At 39.0% G+C, this 21,635-nt stretch overlaps 1 protein-coding gene across 1 annotated transcript in view; it reads left to right on the forward strand.

Annotated features, from left to right (window-relative positions):
* SENP1 (SUMO specific peptidase 1) overlaps nt 1-21,635 on the forward strand; it is a gene marked incomplete at both ends in the record, with an annotated part of 78,573 nt that overhangs the window by 11,408 nt on the left and 45,530 nt on the right. Inside the window, 3 exons of the mRNA XM_080706432.1 lie at nt 504-588; nt 7,636-7,795; nt 15,858-16,029. Coding sequence (XP_080562558.1) covers nt 504-588; nt 7,636-7,795; nt 15,858-16,029 — 417 coding nt within the window. The remainder of the gene's footprint in view (nt 1-503; nt 589-7,635; nt 7,796-15,857; nt 16,030-21,635) is intronic.

Raw genomic sequence — 21,635 nt, forward strand, 5'->3', positions numbered from 1 at the left:
AGGCTGTCCCTGAACTATGATCCTCCCATCTCAGCCTCCCAAATGCTGGGATTACAAGCATGCACCACCATGCCCGGCTCTTAGCCCAATTTTTTATTCTTTATTTTGAAACAGAGTCTTACTAAGTTGTAGAGGGCCTCACTAAGTAGCCGAGGCCAGCTGTTAACCTATGATCCTCCTCTCTCAGACTCTCAAGTAATGGGATTACAAGTGTGTGCCACCATGCCTAGCTATTTACCTTCTAATGAACAGTCTTTGAATTAAGTTGTGTGGCAGATATTTTGTCCATTCATTTTTTCTCCTTAAACCTGAATTATTTCATCTTTTTGTCTCTATTCCTTGTTTATGATACACAGTTTATTTATAATATATATAAATCCACATAATTGTCTTGAGTGGCAAAATATATCATAATCTTGTTTTATGTTTTTTTCTTAATATAAATTTTTATTCCCTTTTATTACCAGAAATATTATTTAAGAAATTTTTTCTACTTTGTTTAGATTTTACCTTCCAGGCAAGGAAATTTGGACCGATCTTTTTCATGTCCCACAAGAAGTACAGCTTATCATCCAAATTATTACTCAGGTATGACACATTACTTGTAGTCAAGGTACTTGCACCTCTCAGATCTCTTCAAAGTAAATCTTTTGTTTACCATCTCTAAAAGTGAAAACATTGTCAAAAGCAAAATGGCATTTTCTCCACTAAAACATCATTTTAATAAGCTTTTTTGTGTGTATGTATGCTGTTGTAATACTTTGCAGATCTAGTCTCAACTAGAAGTTAACTTAGCAATACAGCTTTGTTTTTGTTTTTTTACTTTTTTTGACTATGTGTATATAAGTGTATTTGCTTTACATTGATCTAAACCAAAGAGCTGATTTATTTCTGTTCTGCTTGAAACAAACCTGAAAATTTATTTCTACCCAAGCTTTTCCCTCCATCAGGGCAGGAAATATTAACTACATGTTTCTGTCTAGCACCTGCCACAGCCATATGCTTGCATATTCAAGGGCTTGCCTATTCGACATAATCTATGACAGAAGTCAGTGTTTTCTAGGCTGTTCATGTCTCTGGGCTGCCTGACTTACTATCTGCCCTCTTCCTAAAGTTTAGACTTTCATTGATTTTCTGTCTCTGCCTTGGAAAATGAAGACTTTTCTTGGTTAGCCTTTTGGCAATATGACTCAGGAAGATTATAGTGGTCTTTCCAGGTTTTTTCACTCCTTTTGCTTCACTCTTCACAAATATGGGGATACTAGGAATACCACTATTCCTAAACTGAGCCTGCCTAAATTTTTTCTAAGGATAAGCTGAGATGAAAAATATGAAATGCAAATAATAATTATTCTTGTTATTTGGCTTTCTCAGGATTCTTTGTCAGCAAGATGAGATCTCCTCCCCTAAAAAGACGTTAGTATGATGTTCTTTTAGATTTATATTGTATTTAAATGTGATTAGGTGGGTGGTACTTTATCAAACCTGGGCACTGGATTTCCTCTCTTGGGGTGGGCAGTGGCCTCCACAGAGTGTGTGCATAATTTTTATAGAAAAATCAGTTAATTCGCTCAGAAAGTAACTCTTAATATCATTAGTATTCATTATTCATTACCATAATATTTCATTATTATTGAAAAGGCCTTTCTTGTGTTCAGAGCCTGAAATCTGGTTTGATAGTTCATTATTAATCCTAGAGAAAGGATAGTTGAGTGGTTAATGATATCAGATCATTAATATTTCCATTTGAATTCAGGCTGTTAACTTGTAATTTTATATGCCAGTTTACCCATTAGATTCTAGATTCTTTGCTTTCATTTAAAATGATAATTTAATAATTAAATTATAAAATTATATCCCAAAATCTTCTGATTATAACTCAGTTCTTATTTAGTTCAACTCTCTTTGACCTCTTATTAAAATTTTCATCTGTGTACATTGATGGTACACAGTATATGATTCGACACATAAAATCTCTTTTTTTTAAACTGTGTATATTTTTAGTCTTCCATCTGTTTGCACGTCCTTTCTCATATTTATTGTTATCTGTTGATTTCTAACCCATGGAATGATATGCATATCCACAATCTCTTATGTGCTTTTCCAAATTGCAAAACGCTCTGAAAAACAAGTGTATTTTTTTATAAGTCATTTGACATAAAAACCTGACCTGATCCCTCTGAAGTCTACAGGAACTGACATAAAGTTGTTCATATTCTGCCTTTATCTCTGTAAATATGAGTATTTATACATTTTGCTGCAGATATAGCAGAATGTTTATAGGGTACTGTTCCAGATTATACCTAGAAGTATTACATAGTATATCAGATTATCTATCTAAAATTCCCAAAATTTTAAATTCAAAAATATAACCAGACCCCAAGAGTTTATGATTTGGCATAATGGAACTGTGCCTTCATTTGCTTCATTATTTTTTCTATAGTTTTTGTCCACTTCACCCTTGCCACTTTCAGCTATTACTGATAACATGGCTTTTTTAAAAAAATCAATAGACCATTAATATTCATAAAGAAAGTACCTGAGCTAACCTCAAATCTTCATGTTCTTGACTGTGGCCATATTAACTATATTTCTAGCTGTCTACTAAGTTACATAATTGTTGAGAGTTATAGTTTTTCTGTTTAATTCAGACCACAAATTGATACCCATATCAAAAATCTTACACTGAAATTTGTTTCCCACTTGAATTAGAACATTTTTAGGAAAAATAAATTTATAACACTTAATGTATACATGACAATGAATAGAGAAAAACTAGTGAAAAATAAAGTCATGCTAAAATGTAAGTGCTGAACTATCTACTGGATGCATTCTCTACATTATTCACATCTTGAAGTGGAAGATTCAAATTTGTTCCTCTACCTAATTTCATCTAGTCCCTGATCAAACAAGCTTGTATTATGTCAGCTATCTCCAGGGTTGCTTCCTAACGATCAAAATTTTAAGTCTGTGCCAGATGTTTTGGCACAGGCCTGTAATCTCCAGTACTTGGGAGACAAGAGGATTGCAGTTTAAAGGCCAACCTCAGCAATTTACCCAGACCCTGTTTCGAAGTAAAATCTAAAAAGGGCTGGGGGTTTAGCTTAGATTTAAAACATCTGGTTTCCCAGTACCACACATATACACAAACTTTAAATATATGAATGTCAGCCGGGCGTGGTGGCGCACGCTTGTAATCCCCATGCTTGGGAGTTGGAGACAGGAGAATTGTGCAGGTTTGAAGCCAGCTGCGCTGACTTAAGAGACCCTGTTTCTAAATAAAAAAGTATAAAAATAGGCCTGGGAGTGTAGCCTGCAGGTAGAAGGGTTTCCAGGAACCCTAGTACCAATAAATATATGAATGTCAAGAGTCTGGATGCTTTTTTGTTTAATAAAGTTTTAAATTAAAAGCTACTTTTTTTGTGTGTGTGGTACTGGGGGTGGAACCCAGGGACTTTTCTACCTCTGGGCTATACTCCCTGACCTATTTTATACTTTATTTGAAAACAGGGCCTCACTAAGTTGTTGAGAGCCTCACTAAGTAGCTGAGGCTGGCTTTGAAACTGTGTGATCCTCCTGTCTCAGCCTCCCAAGCACAGGGATTACAAGTGTGCACCACCATGCCTGGCTTAAAAGCTACTTTGAACCTGCCTATGGTACATACCTGTAATCCCAGTACTTGGGAGAATGAGACTGGAGGATCACAGGTTCAAGGCCAGCATATGGTAGCTTAGCAAGATCCTGTTTCAAAAGAAAAAAAAAAATAGGGCTGGAGTTATACCTCAGAGATAAAATGTCCCTGCATTCAATCCCCAGTTACATAAAAATAAAAGCTATTTTTAGGCCCAGGGATATAGCTCAATGGTAAAATAAGTTAATTAAGTAATAAAAATAAGTAAATAAAAATGAAAGCTACTTTTTATTCTTTTCTTTGCTATACCCATTCCAGTTCATTGCAAGTCCTACAAAATTTCATCTCTTTTAGCTCTTTTGGATATAATCTTTTCTAATAGTCTTCATGTTAATTTGTGTTGTCAGTCACTTTGACCTTAACCTGACTGGGCTAGATGTGGATCCCCAGTTTAACTGTCTTAATCTTCTGATCCTGACTCTATTGGTGTTTATCTCTTGTCTCATCCTACTATCTCCACCAATATAAAATGTAAAGGAAAACTGAAACGTTAGAATCTAAGATTTGGAGCTGTTTGTTTGTGTATTTATTTATTTATTTATTTGTTTATTTATTTATTTATTTATTGCTGTACTGGGGTGGAACCCAGGGGCATTCTACCTCGAGCTACACCTTCATCCCTATTTTTATTCTTTATTTTGAAATAGGGTTTCACTGAGTTGCAAAGGGCCACACTGAGTAGCTGAGGCTGTCTGCAAACTGAGATTCTCCTGTCTCAGCCTCCCAAATACTGGGATCATCATGCCTGGCTTAGCGTCTCATATATTGTCTTATTGTATCTACCTCTCTAGATCAAGCCTTTTTAAAAATATGCTTCTCAAACACTCAAGATTGTACTTTTAAAAATAATCTTATTTGTAGAAAACAAAATGTTAACACTGTTTTACTTTAATAAGTTAGTGATGGTTAATCTTGAGGACCTTCAGTTTTAAGCAAGAGCACACTGAAAAGAAAATTAAAACTTTTTTTAGCCCTAAACAACAACAAAAAAGTAAATTAAGATGAAAAAAAAAATTTGTGAAGCTGGGTGTGGTGTGAAGCCTGTAATCTCAGTACTTGGGAGGCTGAGACAGGAGGATCCAGATTCAAAGTCAGCTTCAGCTACTTGGTGAGGCCTTGGTTTAAAATGAAGAATAAAAAGTCGGGCTGGGGATGTAGCGTGGAGGTAGATTCCCCCCGGATTCAATCCCTAACACTACATACACCCACACAAAAAGGAAATAATTTTAATTAGTTTACCAAACTTCATAGGAGGATCACTGTTTTGAGGCCAGCATGTGATAACTTAGCACAAGATCCTGTAGGTAAAATTGCTTAAAGTGTCCTATTATTATAATAACTAAGGGAATCCTAAAGTTAACAGGACCAATTGATAAATACTTTCATTGTAAGTTATTATTGGACACACACTTATTTTTTAATATGAAATTTATTATGTCCATAAAGGTTCTTGCCTGTTCCTGCAGAAAATTTGCAGAGAAAAGTAGAAAAATATTCATTGTTCTATTATTAAAACACATCCACAATTAAGTTTTAACTATTTCCTTTTAGTTTTGTGTGTATTTATATGCACATTATAAGTGATTTTTTTTGGCATTTGAATTCTGATTTCTTAGTGATAACAGTACAGGTTAAATGTTCACTTCAAAAAGTATCTTTAGCTGAGCATGGTGGCTTGTGCTTGTAATCTCAGTAATTGGAAGGCTGAGACGGGAGGATCTCAGTTCACGGCCAACCTCAGCTACTTAGTGAGGCTCTCAGCAACTTAGTGAGACCCTGTCTCAAAATAGAGAATAAAAATAGGACTGGGGGGGGTGTAGCTTAGAGGTAGAATGGCCCTGGGTTCCATCCCTGGTACTTAAAAAAAAAAAAAGAGGATCTTTAGCCTGTTACAGGTTCCTTTCTATCTTTACTTGATCTCATCATCAATAGAAGACTGTTCAGTGATATCACTGAATGGGGATGGAACTACCCTATACTGGCTAAACAGACTTTCTGATCCTATGCATTTCTATTGCATTTTAAAGCTTAAGACTAGCTGTGTAAAGTGGTGCATGCCTATGATTTCAGTACTTGTAATTCCTTTACTTGCAGGGCTGAAACTGAAGGATCACAAGTTCAAGGCCAGCCTCACCAACTTAATGATACCCGTCTCAAAATAAAAATTTAAAGATAAAAAGGGCTAGGGGTGTCGCTCAGTGGTAGAACCCCTGAGTGGTAGAACCCCTGGGTTTAATCCCCAATACCACCCCACCACACACACACACAGAAAAAAAGATGAAGACTGTCAAGTGCCATTGCAAAGGCTATTTTGATTTATCTTTGGTCTTAAATTTTACATCTGTCAGGATAATTTGCATTTTTGACAGATCTTTTCCTCAAATAGACATCTTTATATAATTTCCTAATAAAATTTTAACCAAATGGTGTGAGAGACAAAGATTTCTACTGTTACCACTTTGCATTTTAAGATAATTCCTATTTTTTTTTTAAACCGGGGCTTATATCTCTCCTCATTCCTTAAGTATTAGTAGTAGATGTTAAGCATAGATACTTTTTATAAGGGAAAATGTTAAAATTTTGAAAGTAATTTAACTTATTCTGATCATGAAACTGAGTTTATGCATAGGTGAATCAATAGTTACTAACATTATCCCTGCTTGGTTTTTTTCCCTATCTTGTTTACCTCAAATCCTGATTTCTCGATTAACTTAAGAAAACACAAATTTTTAGTTTTCATGGCTGCCTAACTTTTTAATAGACTATTGATAGATTTATTAAATATAGTAAGTAGCATAAATACGCAGTGTTATGCAAAGTTCTCTGATAATATGCTTTGAAAGGGGATCTTTAAAATGATGTCAGCATTAGCCAGGCGTGTTGGTGCATGCTTGTAATCCCCACGCTTGGGAGGCTGAGACAGGAGGTTCACGCAGGTTGGAAGTCATCTGGCTGAAGAGACCCTGTTTCCAAATAAAATATAAAATAGGTCTGGGAGTGTAGCCCAGAGTGTAGCCCAGGGTTCCATCCTCAATACCAAAAAAAAAAAAAAAAAAAAAAGTCAGCATTAGATGGAAGTTCTGGAAATAAAGACTTGTCCTCCTTGTTTTTTCACTGAGGCTCCTAAGAGTTGTGTAGTCTAATGTCTGAAGTTATTTTGAAGGAGTTTTTTTTTTTTAAATTGGTTTAGTCCTGCTGATATAAAGTGGTGGGTGTAAAGTTATTCTCACACTTCTACCTAAAACTTCAGAAGGTTTTTGTCACCATAATCTGGAAGTAATAAAATTCAAGTAATAAATAAATAACCCTCAATCTGATTGCAGTAGTATCCATTGGAGTAGTGGTATGTCTAATAATGATGGCATTACATAGTGACTGAAGATTATCATACCAAATCCATATGATGGGTCTTTCCTGCCATAAGCCGACCAGTATAAGCAGCAATGAGGTTATCTGTGTTTTTTAAGAGATTCCCTAAGCCTTGAACATGGTAACTAAAAAGAAAGTGACACCAGCTGCTTATTTAAGCAATAACTGTTGTTCATTTGAATTACACTTCTCCTTGGCCCTCCACCTGCTTTCTTACTGGTCTGGCCTACCTTCTTTCAGGCCCAGGCCTGGGAGTGCTTGCAAGATATAGTTGGGGTAAAATGTTGACTTTTGGTGGACACCACGGAGTCACATTGATGCAGATAAGGCACATGGCTGTGGCAGGATTCAGCTCCTTCATCAATTTTCAGGTTAGTATGGCTGAATCAATTATAGTTTGTAGAAGTTTCCTTACTGCAGACTTTACTGGCAGTTGAGACTGGGATCTTTTCTTCCATGAGAGACATGGTGATATGCCACATTACTTTGGAATACAATGATGGACATGGTTACAGTCATAAAGAGAACCAGCTCTAGTTATTTGTTTAATTTATTCAAACTTTTATTTTTTTTAGACAACCCTTCCTCAGACAGTTTTCTTGGCTCAGGCGACTTACGAACTTTTGGCCAGAGTGCAAATGGCCAATGGAGAAATTCCACTCCAGCACCAGGCTCTACTTTACAGAAATCAAGAAACAGCCGAAGTCTTTACCTCGAAACTCGAAAGACCTCCAGGTTGGTGTTTTGTCTGCCTTGCTCTCAAGCCCTTCCTCAGATATAAGAGAAAATGGTATTTTAAATGAGTACTATCCTTTTTGGACTTATAGAGATATGTACAAATCCATTGGAAACTTTCAACTTTAACTTATTTTAATTAATTTTTAATTAACTTAAAATTTGATGATAGCCAAATTTTATTAGAAGAGCATTTTTGTAGCCAAGGGTGGTGGTACACACTTGTAATCCCAGTACCTGGGAGACAGAGAGGAGGATCACAGGTTCATGGCCAGCCTCATACTTAGTGAGGACCTCTGCAACTTGGTGTGATCCTGTTTCAAAATAAGGAATAAAAAATAGGGCTGGGGGGGTAGCTCGGAGGTAGAATGTCTCTGCGTTCAATCCCCAGTATTGCAAAAAAGAAGAGCATTTTGGTTTGGTTTTGTTTTAGTACTAGGGATTGAACCCAGTGACATTCTGCCTCTAAGCTACACCCCTAGCCCTATTTTATTTTTTATTTTGAAGCAGGCAGGGCCTCACTAACTCGAGGCTGGCAGCAAACCAGTGATCCTCCTTTCTTAGCCTTCCAAGTACTAAGATTATAGGTGTGTGCCACCATGCCTGGCTGAAGATAAAGTTTTGAGGAAAATCTTGGTGGATGAGCGTATATTAGGACCCTTCAAGATAAATATGGTGGCCAGGCATGGTGGTGTATCCCTGTAATTAATACTTTGGAAAGCTGAGACAGGATGATTGCAGTTTTGAGGCCAGCTTCATCAACAATGTAACAAAATCCTGTTTCAAAATAAAAAGAAGGGCCGGGGGTGTAGTTTGGAGATAGAATGCCCTTAGCCAGGCGTGGTGGCGCAAGTTTGTAATCCCGCGCTTGGGAGGCAGAGACAGGAGGATCGCACAGGTTCGAAGCCAGCTGCGCGTGCTGGCTTAGGAGACCCTGTTTCCAAATAAAAATGTAAATATAGGTCTGGGAGTGTAGCCCGGAGGTAGAAGGGCTTCCAGGAACCCCAGTACCACCAAAAAAAAAAAAAAAAAAGAGAGAGAGAGAGAGAGAGAGAGAGAGATAGAATGCCCTTGAATTCAATCCCCAGTATCTCTCTCTAAATATGAAGAAAAAAGGAAAAATATGGTTTTTATGAACTTTAGAGTGAAAATCAGGTAATCTTTGCAGCTTGAATAGTAAAGAAACCACATTTTATAGGCTTTCATATTAGTGATAGGACTTAAAACAAAGCAACTCTGCTCTCAAACATTGTTTAGATGGACCCAAGCTATTTCTGCCTATTAGAAAATAGGGAATTTAGCCGGGCGTGGTGGCGCACGCTTGTAATCCCCGCACTTGGGAAGCTGAGACAGGAGGATCGCACAGGTACGAAGCCAGCCTCAGCTACTTAGTGAGGCTCTCAGCAACTTAGTGAGACCCTGTTTCCAAAATAAAATATAAATGGGTCTGGGAGTATAGCCTGGAGGTAGAAAGCCTCTGGGTTCTACCCCCAGTACCACCAAAAAATAAAAAAAAAAATAGGGAATTTGCATGCTGGACATGGTGGTGCATGTCAATAATCTCACTACTTGGGAGGATGAGACAAAAGGATCACAGGTTCAAAGCCAGCCTGGGCAACTTAGACCCTGTTTTGGAAGAAAAAAATAAAATAGGACTGAGGTTACATATATATATATATATATATTTGTTTGTTGTGGTGCTGGGGATTGAACCCAAGGGCATTCTCCGAGCTACATGCCCAGCCCGATTTTTTATTCTTTATTTTGAAATGGTCTCACTAAGTTGCAGAGTGCCTTACTAAGTAGCTGAGGCTAGCCGCGAACCAGGATCCTCCCGTCTCAGCCTCCCAAGTACTGGGATTACAAGCGTGCACCACCACGCCCAGCTAGGACTGGGATTATAACTCAAAGGTAGAATGACTCTGGGTTCAGTCTCCAACACACTCCCTCTCTCCTGCCCCACACACATCAAAAGAAAGAAAATGGGAAATCACAGAAAACTTTATCCTAGTTTATAAGCTTCCCACATATTCCTACATATTCTCTCATTGACCTTGTACTATTAAAGGCATATGAAGTTTGGCTTAGAAACCTAAACCTTTTTTTTTTTTTTTTTTTGGTGGTACTGGGGATGGAACCCTTCTACCTCTGGGCTACACTCCTAGACCTATTTTATATTTTATTTGGAAACGTGTCTCTTAAGCCAGAGAGGCTGGCTTCGAACCTGCAGGATCCTCCTGTCTCCACCTCCCAAGCTCAGGGATTACAAGCATGCACCACCACGTCCGGCAGAAACCTAAACTTTTGCTTTAGGCATTTTACTAGTGAGCTGTTTCATTTAAAAATTATTTAGAACTTCTTAGATCCTCTAGTGATGAATTTGAGGAATATGAAATCACTTAATTTTCTACTTAGGGCATTATGATATTGACTAAAACCAACAAGATGACTTTTATTTTACTTTATAATTATCAGCACATGAACTTTGGGAATATGTCAGTGATTCAGCACTTCTTAATTAAAAAATATAAAAATGTATTAACACATTTACATTGTAAAAATCAAAATATTACCAAATAGAACTAAAGATTCCTGACCACTACTTACAGTCTCATTCCCCTCCCATTGATGTTTCTTACCAAACTTTTTCCTATGCTTGTTCTCTTTCTTTTTTTGTACACATATATAGCTTGATATATAGGCTATGTGTAGAATATATGGTATTTGTCTTCATTAAACATTTCCTATATGCTTCATTCAGCAAGGTGTTTATTTTGTTTTGTTTTGCTGTTTTGGGGATTTAACCCAGGGGCATTCTACCTCCAAGCTACACCCCCAGCCCTATTTATTTATTTGTTTATTTTTGTGGTACTGGGTCTGAACCCAGGAGCATTCTACCTCCAAGCTACATTTCCAGCCCTATTTTTTATTCTTTATTTTGTAAGTGTCTCATTAAGTTGCAGAGGTCTCACTAAGTAGCTGAGGCTGGCTGTGAATCCAGATTCTCCTGTCTCAGCCTCCCAAGTACTGGGATTACAAGCGTACATCACCACTCCCGGCCCCAAGTCTTATTATTTTTTTTGGTGATACTGGGCATGGAACCCAGGGGCTTTCTACCTCTGGGCTATACTCCTAGACCAATTTTATATTTTATTTCGAAACAGGGTCTCACTTAAGTTGCTGTGAGCCTCACTAAGTAGCTGAGGTTGGTTTCGAATCTGCGTAATCCTTCTGTCTCAGCCTCCCAAGTACTGGGATCACAAGTGTTTGCTGCCACATCTGGCTTCCAAGTCCTATTTTTTATACTTTATTTTGAAACATTGTCTAAGTTTCAGAGGGTCTCACTAAGTAGCTGAGGCTGGTCTTGAACCTGTGATCTTCTTGTCTTAGCCTCCCAAGTACTAGGATTACAAGCATGTGCCACCATGCCCAGGCTCAGCAAGTTTTTTTTTTTAAATACTGAATGCCATGCTATTATTTTAAAGTAAATACATTATTACAGAAACAATACATACGGTTAGCAGAAAATTAGAAAATGCAAAGCTGGGCATAGTGGTACACACTTATAATCCTAGTGCTTGGGAGGCCAAGACAGGAGGATGTTGCTCAGGTTCGAAGCCAGCCTTAGCTACTTAGTGAGGCTCTCAGCAACTTAGTGAGACCCTGTTTCCAGATAAAATATAAAATAGGTCTGGGAGTGTAGCCTAGAGGTAGAAAGCCCTGGATTCCATCCTTAGTACCAAAAAAAAAAAAAAGAAAAATTTAGAAAAACAGATTATCAAATATAAAACATCACATTCCCTTCAGCCTGATAGCAACTCTGTAATATCTTAGTATATATCTGTTCAGGTAATTTTCTCTATCATTCATATATATATATATATATATATATTTTTTTTTTTGGAGTGAGTTTAAATTGTATATACTCTTCAGTAATGTGCTTTGATCTTCTCCTTTTCAATTTAGTAAGTTTTATATACTAAATTATGTTTAACTTTTTTCAGTTAACCCAAGAATCTTTTATACCTAATTAGTCCAAGCCAATATGCTATCTAGGATTGAATATGGTAGTCATTGCTTTTAAGTTTCTTATAGTTTTATTTTTTTTATTTTATTATTTTATTTTATTTTTTGGTGGTACTGGGGGTAGAACCCAGAGGCTTTCTACCTCCGGGCTATACTCCCAGACAATTTTTTATATTTTATTTGGAAACAGGGTCTCACTAAGTTGCTGAGAGCCTCACTAAGTAGCTGAGGCTGGCTTTAAACCCGTGTGATCCTCCTGTCTCAGCCTCCCAAGCACGGGGATTACAAGTGTGCTCCACCACACCCGGCTTATAGTTTTATTTTATTTTTGTTTATTATCTTTTTTTTGGTGTGTGGGTCTGGGGATGAAACCCAGGGACATTCGACCTCCAAGCTACACCCCCTGCCCTGTTTTTTTTTATTCTTTATTTTGAAACAGGGTCTCACTACGTTGCAGAGGGCCTCACTAAGTAGCTGAGGGTGTTCACAAACTGTGATCCTCTGGTCTCAGACGCCCAAATGCTGGGATTACAAGTGTGCACCACCACGCCCGGCTAGTTTCTTATAAACAGCTGCTTTCTTTTTCTTAATGACATGGCTTTATTTCCGTGTAATATTCTACCCTTTGGATATGACAGATTGCTTCCATGAGATATCATTATTTTGTCCTCTACTTTCCCTATATTTTTTTTCAAATTAGATTTTTGGCTTAAAGAAAAGATGCTGTGTTATATATTCTTAGACTGTAGAACTATCTTACTCTGATTCTATCATTAATAATGCTAGATTGATTCTGGACTTAGGGAGATAACAGTCTGGACCCATTACGACAGTTAAGGTCTTCCCTTGTGATGAGAATGTAATCCAGATGCTACTGTGGCATTGTATGAGGGACCAATTTCATATCAACCATTCACCCAATAGTTGTATTAGTTAATAATCCTCACCTGATCATTTTATTAGAGCTAATGGTAATTAACTAATTAATGATAAGATAACTTATTAGAATTTTTTCTGGTTTTATATTTCTTTATGTATTGATTGTCACTTTGATTTTTTGTTGTTGTTGTTGTTGTTGTTACCTGAAACTGTTTGCTTGCCCTGATGTACATTACCTATGGAAAAGGCAGGATAAATAATTTTATATTTTTTTTGTTACCAGTTTTTATAGTAATTAACCCCCTGTAGTTGGGATGGAACCCAGGGGCATTCTACTTCCCAAGCTACACCCCCAGTCCTATTTTTTATTCTTTATTTTATTCTTTATATGAATTGCAAAGGGCCTCCCTCACTAAGTAGTAGCTGAGATTGTCCTCAAACCTCAATCCTCCTGTTTCAGCCTCCCAAATACTGGGATTACAAGCGTGCGCCACTACGCCCAGCTTACAGTAAGTTTTTTAATAGCCACATCATCTAGTTTAATTGAAATTTTTTCTTTCTTTTTTTTTCATTTCCTGGTACTAGGGATGGAACCCACGGCATTATACCTCTGAGCTACACCCCAAGCCCCAATTTTTTATTCTTTTGTGAGTCTAGGAATGGAACCAGGGGCATTCGACCTTTGAGCTACACCCCCTGTCCTATTTTTTATTCTTTATTTTGAAACAGGGTCTCAGTGAATTGGGAAAGGGCCTCACTAAGTAGCTGAGGCTGTCCATGAACCGCAATCCTCAGGTCTCAGCCTCCTAAATGCTGGGATTACAAGTGTGCACCACCATGCTCGGCTTTCTTTTCTTTTTTGAATATTATTATGGAGTTAGTATATTTTAATTTACTACCATTATTAGTCGTTTAATGCTCACATTCTCACAACTTGGAAGTTCCTTCAAGCTTGCTTCTGTCTTTGACCCAACCTCATAACTTTTGGTAGCACCTTTATGTTTTGGCATTTTGGTATTTTAAGATACTGATTCTTTAGAATAGGAATGTTTTGTCAAAAATACAGCCGGGCGTGGTGGCGCACGCTTGTAATCCCCGCGCTTGGAAGGCAGAGACAGGAGGATCGCGCAGGTTCGAAGCCAGCCGCGCGCGCTGGCTTAGGAGACCCTGTTTCCAAATAAAAATGTAAAAATAGGTCTGGGAGTGTAGTCCGGAGATAGAAGGGCTTCCAGGAACCCCAGTACCACCAAAAAAAAAAAAAAAAAAAATACATATAGGCAAGCCGGACATAGTGGCACATGCTTGTAATCTCAGCATTTGGGAGGCTGAGACAGGAGGATTGTGGTTCAAGGACAGCCTCAGCTACCTAGTGAGGTCCTTTGCAACTAAATGAGACCCTGTTTTAAAATAAAGAATTAAAAAAAAATAGGGCTGGGGGTGACACTCAGAGGAAGAATGCCCCTGGTTTCCATTCCTAATATCACAAACACACACACACACACACACACACACACACACACACACACGGGCACCCTCTAGTATGCACAAATATAAAAGACATTGTGGAGAATTTATTATATCTTTTCCAAACATTTATAGTGCCCTTGCCATCTTTTCCTAGTGTATTCACCCAGCCTAAGAAAATAGACCAGTTTATGAAATTCTGAGTCTTATTTCTTTCTCCACTCTTTTTTTTTTTTGGTGGTACTGGAGGTGGAACCCTGGGGCTTTTCTACCTCCGGGTTATACTCCCAGACCTATTTTATACTTTATTTGGAAACAGGGTCTCACTAAGTTGTTGAGAGCCTCGCTAAGTAGCTGAGGCTGGCTTTGAACTTGTGTGATCCTCCTGTCTCAGCCTCAGAAGTGCTGGGATTATAAGTGCGCCATCACACCCGGTTTCTTTCTCCATTCTTAACACATATTTTAAAAAATCAGAATTTGAAAAGTTAAGAATATATGTGCTTTTCAATTGTCATTAGATATAGTAAGTTTATTTGAATTCAGACCATGTGTAATGATTTAAAGAGTTGATTTCATTGAATTCAGCTTAGTCAGGTGTGTATCACTATTCTGAGTACAAAAGAAGAAAATTTGTTATAGTAAAGGTTCGCAGACCCTAAGTACCTCAAACTTGCTAAGTAATGACAAATAAAAAAGATCACAGAGAAAAACTTGATATTATTAAGCCTTAGAATTAAGACTGGCTGGATGTGGTGGCACACGCTTGTAATCCCCGCGCTTGGGAGGCGGAGACAGGAGGATCACGCAGGTTCAAAGCCAGTCATGCTGGCTTAAGAGACCCTGTTTCCAAATAAAAACAGAAAAAATAGGTCTGGGAGTGTAGCCCAGAGGAGGGTTTCCAGGAGCCCCAGTACCACAAAACAAAAAAAAAAAAAAAGAAAGAAAGAAAGAAGACTGCATTTTTGAGTATACAAAAAGTATTTTTCTTGTTAGTTTTTCTCAGTTAGATAGAGTACAAATAGTATAAAGAAACAAAATTCTTCAGGGGTTATAGTGTGGCCAGAAAGAAAATTCAGAATGATGTAGCCTTGTAGAAAGCTTTTGGCAGTTTTTAATGAAAGATGGGAGCCCTCTGTTGGTCTTTCAAGAAATTTAAAAAATTCCATTTAGAAGGTAATTGTAAGGTTTCAGCATATTTACATATTTAAAGTTTTCCTCCAAAGAACTTGAGAGATAGAGTTGTGGAAAATCTGTATGTTGGGCTAGGGGCATGCATGAGGCCCTGGATTCTATCCCCAGTATAGCAAAAAGGAAAGAAATATATGTATATGTTTAACATATCTGGAACCAGGTTTTCCAAAGGAATTCATTTTGATTTACTGTCTGTCATACTAAATTGCCATTGGTTCCTGACAAAGGGAATTTTAGGTTGTGGATCTAAGAAATATGATTTTTAGTGTTTGATGATTATATGATTTGGCAGTCAAAAACCTTTTTAAGTGGCAGAACCTGATGCTGAATCCCATATATCATATATTATGTATTTCTCACAAATGGTATACCTATGATTCTACCTGTTTTGTTTGTGTTATCCCTTGAAAGTAGAAATATTCACTCTTGATTAGATTTATCTTATTTTTAGTTGCTGTTTTTGTCTTTAGTGATTATATATATCTTTCAATTTTTTTTGTAGTGGATTATCAAACACTTTTACAGGAAAGTCAAACCATCACTGCCATATGTCTGCATATGAGAAATCTTTTCCTATTAAGCCTGTTCCAAGTCCGTCTTGGAGTGGTTCTTGTCGTCGAAGCCTTTTAAGTCCTAAGAAAACTCAGAGGCGACATGTTAGTACAGCAGAAGAGGTAAGGAAAACCTAAACAAAAGCTACAAAATTTAGGGTCTTTTTCTACATTGAGCCATTTTCTGCTTCTGATTTAGATGCTTATGCCCATTCTATTTACTTTTTTTTTTCCTGTCCTTTTTTTCTTAATTATTCTTTTTGAATTCATTAATCTGTGCTAAAAAGATTAAAGCTGTTTTAATAGGACTTCTTTATTTTTCTTACTATCTTTCTATTGTATAGCTGGCTTTATATTCAGTATTGCTGGTTTGTTTTTCATATATCAGACTATCTGCTTTTGTTTGGAGCCTTCCTAAACTCTTGTTTCCTGTGAAAAATCTGTTAAACTTGCTAAATAGTTTTTGTTTTGATAGAACATCTGCCCTTTTCACCAGAAAGTCTTTTTTCAATATAAAAGACAAGTAAAAATGGCATTTAAACAATTTACATCCTTTCATTATGGGTATGATCTCTGATATAATAGACTTTACTGAAAAGAAGGATATTATGTTGACATTTGAGTTGTTTTATTTTTTTTTATTTTTTATTTTTTGGTGGTACTGGTTGTGGAACCCAGAGGCTTTCTACCTCCGGGCTATACTTCCAGACCTATTTTATATTTTTATATCTGTTCAATTGCATATTTATTGTGTATCTAATTATTTTTAGACTGGTTGTGGGGAGATAGAAATGAATAATAATGAGCTTACATTTATATAGTGTTAGTGTTGACAGTGTGCTTTTTGCATGTATTATTATATTTAGTTCTTTTAACCCCAGAAAATAGATAAAAGTGAGTTAGTATCCATATTATACAGATTTGTAAAATGAAGGTCAGAGTTCATATACTTAGCAAATGGCAGCGATTGAACCCAGGTTTTCCGGGAAATCTCTGTGGTATGCCTTCTTTTATACATCATAGTGAGCCAGGAGTGGTGGTGCACACTTGTCATCCCAGCATTTGGGAGGCTGAGACCAGAGGATCATGGTTCGCAGACAGCCTCAGCTATTTAGTGAGGCCCTTCGCAACTTAGTTAGACCCTGTTTCAAAATAAAAAATAAAAGCCGGGTGTGGTGGCGCATGCTTATAATCCCAGCATTCAGGAGGCTGAGACCTGGAGGATCGCGGTTTGCAGACAGCCTCAGCTACTTAGGCCCTCTGCAACTCAGTGAGACCTGGTTTCAAAATAAAGAATAAGAAATAGGGCAGGGGGTGTATCTTAGAGGTCGAATGCCCCAGGGTTCCATCCCCAGACCCGCAAAAAACAAAAAACAAACAAACAAACAAAAAACAGGGCTTCGAGTGTAGCTTGGAGGTCAAATGCCCCTTGGTTCTATCCCAAGACCCACCAAAAAAAAAAAAAAAAGAAAGAAAAAAGAAAAAGAAAAGAGATTGAGTATACATCATAGTGATAAGGTTCTTGCCAAATGGGGATTATTAATCATAGAGTTAACAATACAGTATTGCATGATAAATAATTAAACTAATTTGTAATTAGAGATATCTTAGGGAGATGGGTGTGATGGTTAATGCCTGTAATCTCAATATTTGGGAGATAGACAGGAAGATCACAGGTTTGAGAATAGCCTCCGTAAGTAGTGAGACTGACTCATCAACTTAGGGCTGAGGGTATAACTCAGAGGTAGAATGCCCCTTGGTTCAGTCCCCAATAACTAACACACATAGCATACACAGATATCTTAGGTGGCAAAAAATGTAACAAGAACGTAGACTCTTGGGCCTGTAAATGTCCAGTGAGTAACTAAAAGCAGGATAAAAACTTAGCATCTCTAGGCCAGGTGTGGTGATGCACACTTGTAATCCCAGCGGTTAGGAGGCTGAGACAGGAGGATTGCACTGGTTCAAAACCAGCCTCAGCTACTTAGTGAGGCTTAGTGAGGCTCTCAGCAACTAAGTGAGACCCTGTTTCCAAATAAAATGTAAAATAGGTCTGGGAGTATAGCCCAGAGGTAGAAAAGCCCCTAGGTTCCACCCCTAGTAACACACACACACACACACACACACACACACACACACACACACACACACTTACACTTGGCATCACTAGCCCGGCGGTGTGGCACATGTGTAATGTGTAATCCCAGCATTTGGGAAGCTGAGAAAGAAGGATTGTGGTTCGCGGACAGGCTCAGCTACTACTTAGTGAGGCCTTTTGCAACTCTGTGAGACCCTGTTTCAAAATAAGGAATAAAAAATAGGGCTCTAGGTGTAGCTTGGAGGTAGAATGCTCCTGGGTTCCATCCCCAGTAACTAAAAAAAAAAAAAAAAAAAAAAAACTTGGCATCTCACATGTTCCCTAACACGCCTTGCCACTGATCCAGAAGCAATGGAGCCAACCTACCCTGAACTGAATCCTCCAAAACTGTGAATTAAAATAAGCCTTTCTCTTTAAAAGAAAAGAAAACAAAACAAAACCAAAATCTTAAGCCAGGTGTGGTGCATGCTTGTAATCCCAGCATTTGGGAGACTGAGGCAGGATCACAGTTCATGGACAGCCTCGGATACTTAGTGAGGCCCTTTGCAACTCAGACCCTGTTTCAAAATAAAGAATAAAAGATAGGGCTGGGGATGTAGCTCGGAGGTAGAATTCCCCTAGGTTCTATACCCAATACCACAACCCCCCCCCCCAAAAAAAAAAAAAAAAAACTTGGCATCTCTGCTTCCCAGTTCCATTTTTTATCTGTGTCTTTTGCTATGAGTTATCTTGGATTCCAGGAGCAACAGGGTGTTATTCATAAAGGAGTAGAAACTACCTCTTAGGCCACAGTAACTTTCTTGTCTCTGACAAGTTCTTCTCCATACCAGTACTCAAATACTGATCAACTAGACCACAGTTTGACTAAGACTGCTTGACTATGAATATTTCTAGGCCCCCGTGTCTATATAGTCTGAAAGTTCAGGTTAGTACCTCCAAAGACAGGGCTAAGGATTCAGGTTCCCTTGTCTTCCCCAAGAAGATACTCTGATGAAAGGTCCTTTTCTGCTTTTTCACCATTTTTTTTCTTTGGTTTTTGGGGTGAACTACTGGACCTGATTTGTGACACCCTCAGAGTTGGATCTCTGGCTTACAGCTTTGGTAACAAAGCATGATTATTTGTGAGGTAATATAATAAATAGGAAAAATTGTGGTGCATTTTTAGTTTTTTTTTCACTACTGGAGATGGAACCTAGCAGCATTCTACCTCTGAGCTACACCCTCAGCCCTATTTTTTATTCTTTAGTTTGAAACAGGGATTCATTGAGTTGCAGAGGGCCTCAATAAGTAGCTGAGGCTGTCCATGAACCGCGATCCTCTTGTCTCAGCCTTCCAAATGCTGGGTTTACAAGCATGCGTCACCACGCCCAGCTTTAAAGTTTTAAGTTTATATCGAGTCTAAAATATTCAAGTGGAGAATGGCAGGACTAGTAAATCATTTAGTAGAACAAAGGTGAAACAAACTGGTAGCATTTATCTTTGGTGATAATAGCTAGGCAATAATGATGAAAAGGAAATTTACTTTTTTTTTTTTTGCGGTACTAGGGATTGAATTCAGGTGCATTCTACATCAGCGCTACACCACCAGCCCTTTTTTTTATTCTTTTTTTATGGTGTGTGGTACTGAAGATGAAACCCAGGGGCATTAGATCTCTGAGCTTTACTCCTGCCTTATTTCTTTTTTTTTAATTTTTTTAAATTAAATTAAATTTATTTATTTTTAATTGGTGCATTGTAATCATGTATCACATTGGAATATAAGACTTGAGAGGATATACAAGCACACATTATTCAATTAGCCCTCCTCCAGCCCCTATCCCATTCCCTCCCCCTCCCTCAATCCCATGCTTGTTTGGTGATTAACTTTGATACATTTGTTTATGTACCTCCTGTGTTTTAAAGAGGCTCCATCCTCCCCTATTCCATACCCTCTGATTGGGCACCTTAGTTGCTTCACTATAGGACCCTTTCTATAGCTCGACCTCTTCCTGTTGCCCCTTTCCTCCTAGTTATTGCTGATTAGGGGAAGCATCTGATTTATATTTTCTGCGATATTTCTCTGTGCATGCCGCGTTGCAAGTACCGATCCCACTCTTGACGGCCCCAGTAGTGGCCTGGATACCTGGTGGACTGATCCAGACCTCGCTGGCTCAAGCAGCGGCCTTGCCTCATGGGAGGCCCCAATTCTGGTCTTGCTGGCCCCGACACCAGCCTAACCCCTCAGCTGGCTCCGATACCAGCCTCGGAGGCCCCAGTAGCAGCCTTGCCTCACAGCAAGCTCCAATGCTGGCCATTGGCCCCGGCACTGGCCTAACCCCTCAGCAGGCTCTTATCCTGGCCTCGGAGGCCCCAGCACTGGCCTTTCCTCACGGTGAGCTCTGATCCCGGCGTTGCTGGCCCTGGCACCAGCCTAACCCCTTGGCAGGCTCCGATCCTGGCCTTGGAGGCCCCAGCACCGGCCTTGCCTCACGGCAGACTCCGATCCCAGCCTCACTGGCCCCAGCATCGGCCTAACCCCTTGGCAGGCTCCGATCTCGGCCTTGGAGGCCCCAGTAGTGGCCTTGCCTTACGGCAGGCTCCGATGTCGGCCATTGGCCCTGGCCTAACCCCTCAGCAGGCTCCGGTCACTGCCTCGAAGCTCCAGCACCGACCTTGCCTCATGGCAGGCTCTGATCCCGGCCTTGCTGGCCCCGGCACCGGCCTAACCCCTCGGCAGGCTCTGATCCTGGCCTCACTGGCCCCATCACCGGCCTAACCCCTTGGCAGGCTCTGATCCCGGCCTCAGAGGCTCCAGCACCGGCCTTGCTTCACGGCAGGCTCCAATCCCAGCTTTGCTGTGTCCGTTGCCGGCCTCACCCCTCGGCAGGCTCCAATCTGAGCACCCTCTTCGCCCAACCAATTGTCCCCCGTTCTTAAGGGTGCGTGGTGGTAGCATTCTGCCTCTGGGGTTATTATTTCAAAGGTTCCAGGTGTAATGCATCAGATATCTGCCTCCCCTGAGTACTGGCCACTGCCATTGCCACTGCCTCCATCATTTCAAATCTTTCCCAGGCTCTTTTTCCACTCTGAATGTTGTCCAGTGTTCCTAAGCATGTGTGATGGTAGCATTCGACATTTGGTGTAATTTCTCCAAAGAAATAAGGTTGGTAGGATCCGATTTCTACTTCTCCTCAATACAAGTCTCCACCGCCATCGCGGAGACCGCTTTCAACACCACCTTTCTCTTTGGTCTCTGCTAAACTCTCTCCTTACAGGTGATGTCCAAGATTCTTAACAATATAGAGAAACAGCAATCCTCCTTCACGGGGAATTTTTCCATAAGTTCCAGTGCATTTGGATAAGTTTTGTCTGCATCTCCAGTATCCTGGCATCCACCACGGCCTTAACCCCTCTCCAATATTTTTCTTTTTCTTTTCATTTTTTTTTTCTCAATAAGAGAAGACAGTATGTGTAGTTTGAGGAGGTAGTGGGGTCAGGCACTCAGTAGCACTGTGGCCTTGAACCTGTGATCCTCCTGTCTCAGCCTCCTAAATACTGGGATTACTGCGCCACCACGCCCAGCAGAGATTTACTTTTTATTATATCTTTTGTACTATTGAGTTTTGTACTAAGTGTGTATTAGTTATTAAAT

The sequence above is a fragment of the Muscardinus avellanarius genome (assembly GCF_963383645.1).
Source record: "Muscardinus avellanarius genome assembly, chromosome: 11".
Classification (NCBI taxonomy): domain Eukaryota; kingdom Metazoa; phylum Chordata; class Mammalia; order Rodentia; family Gliridae; genus Muscardinus; species Muscardinus avellanarius.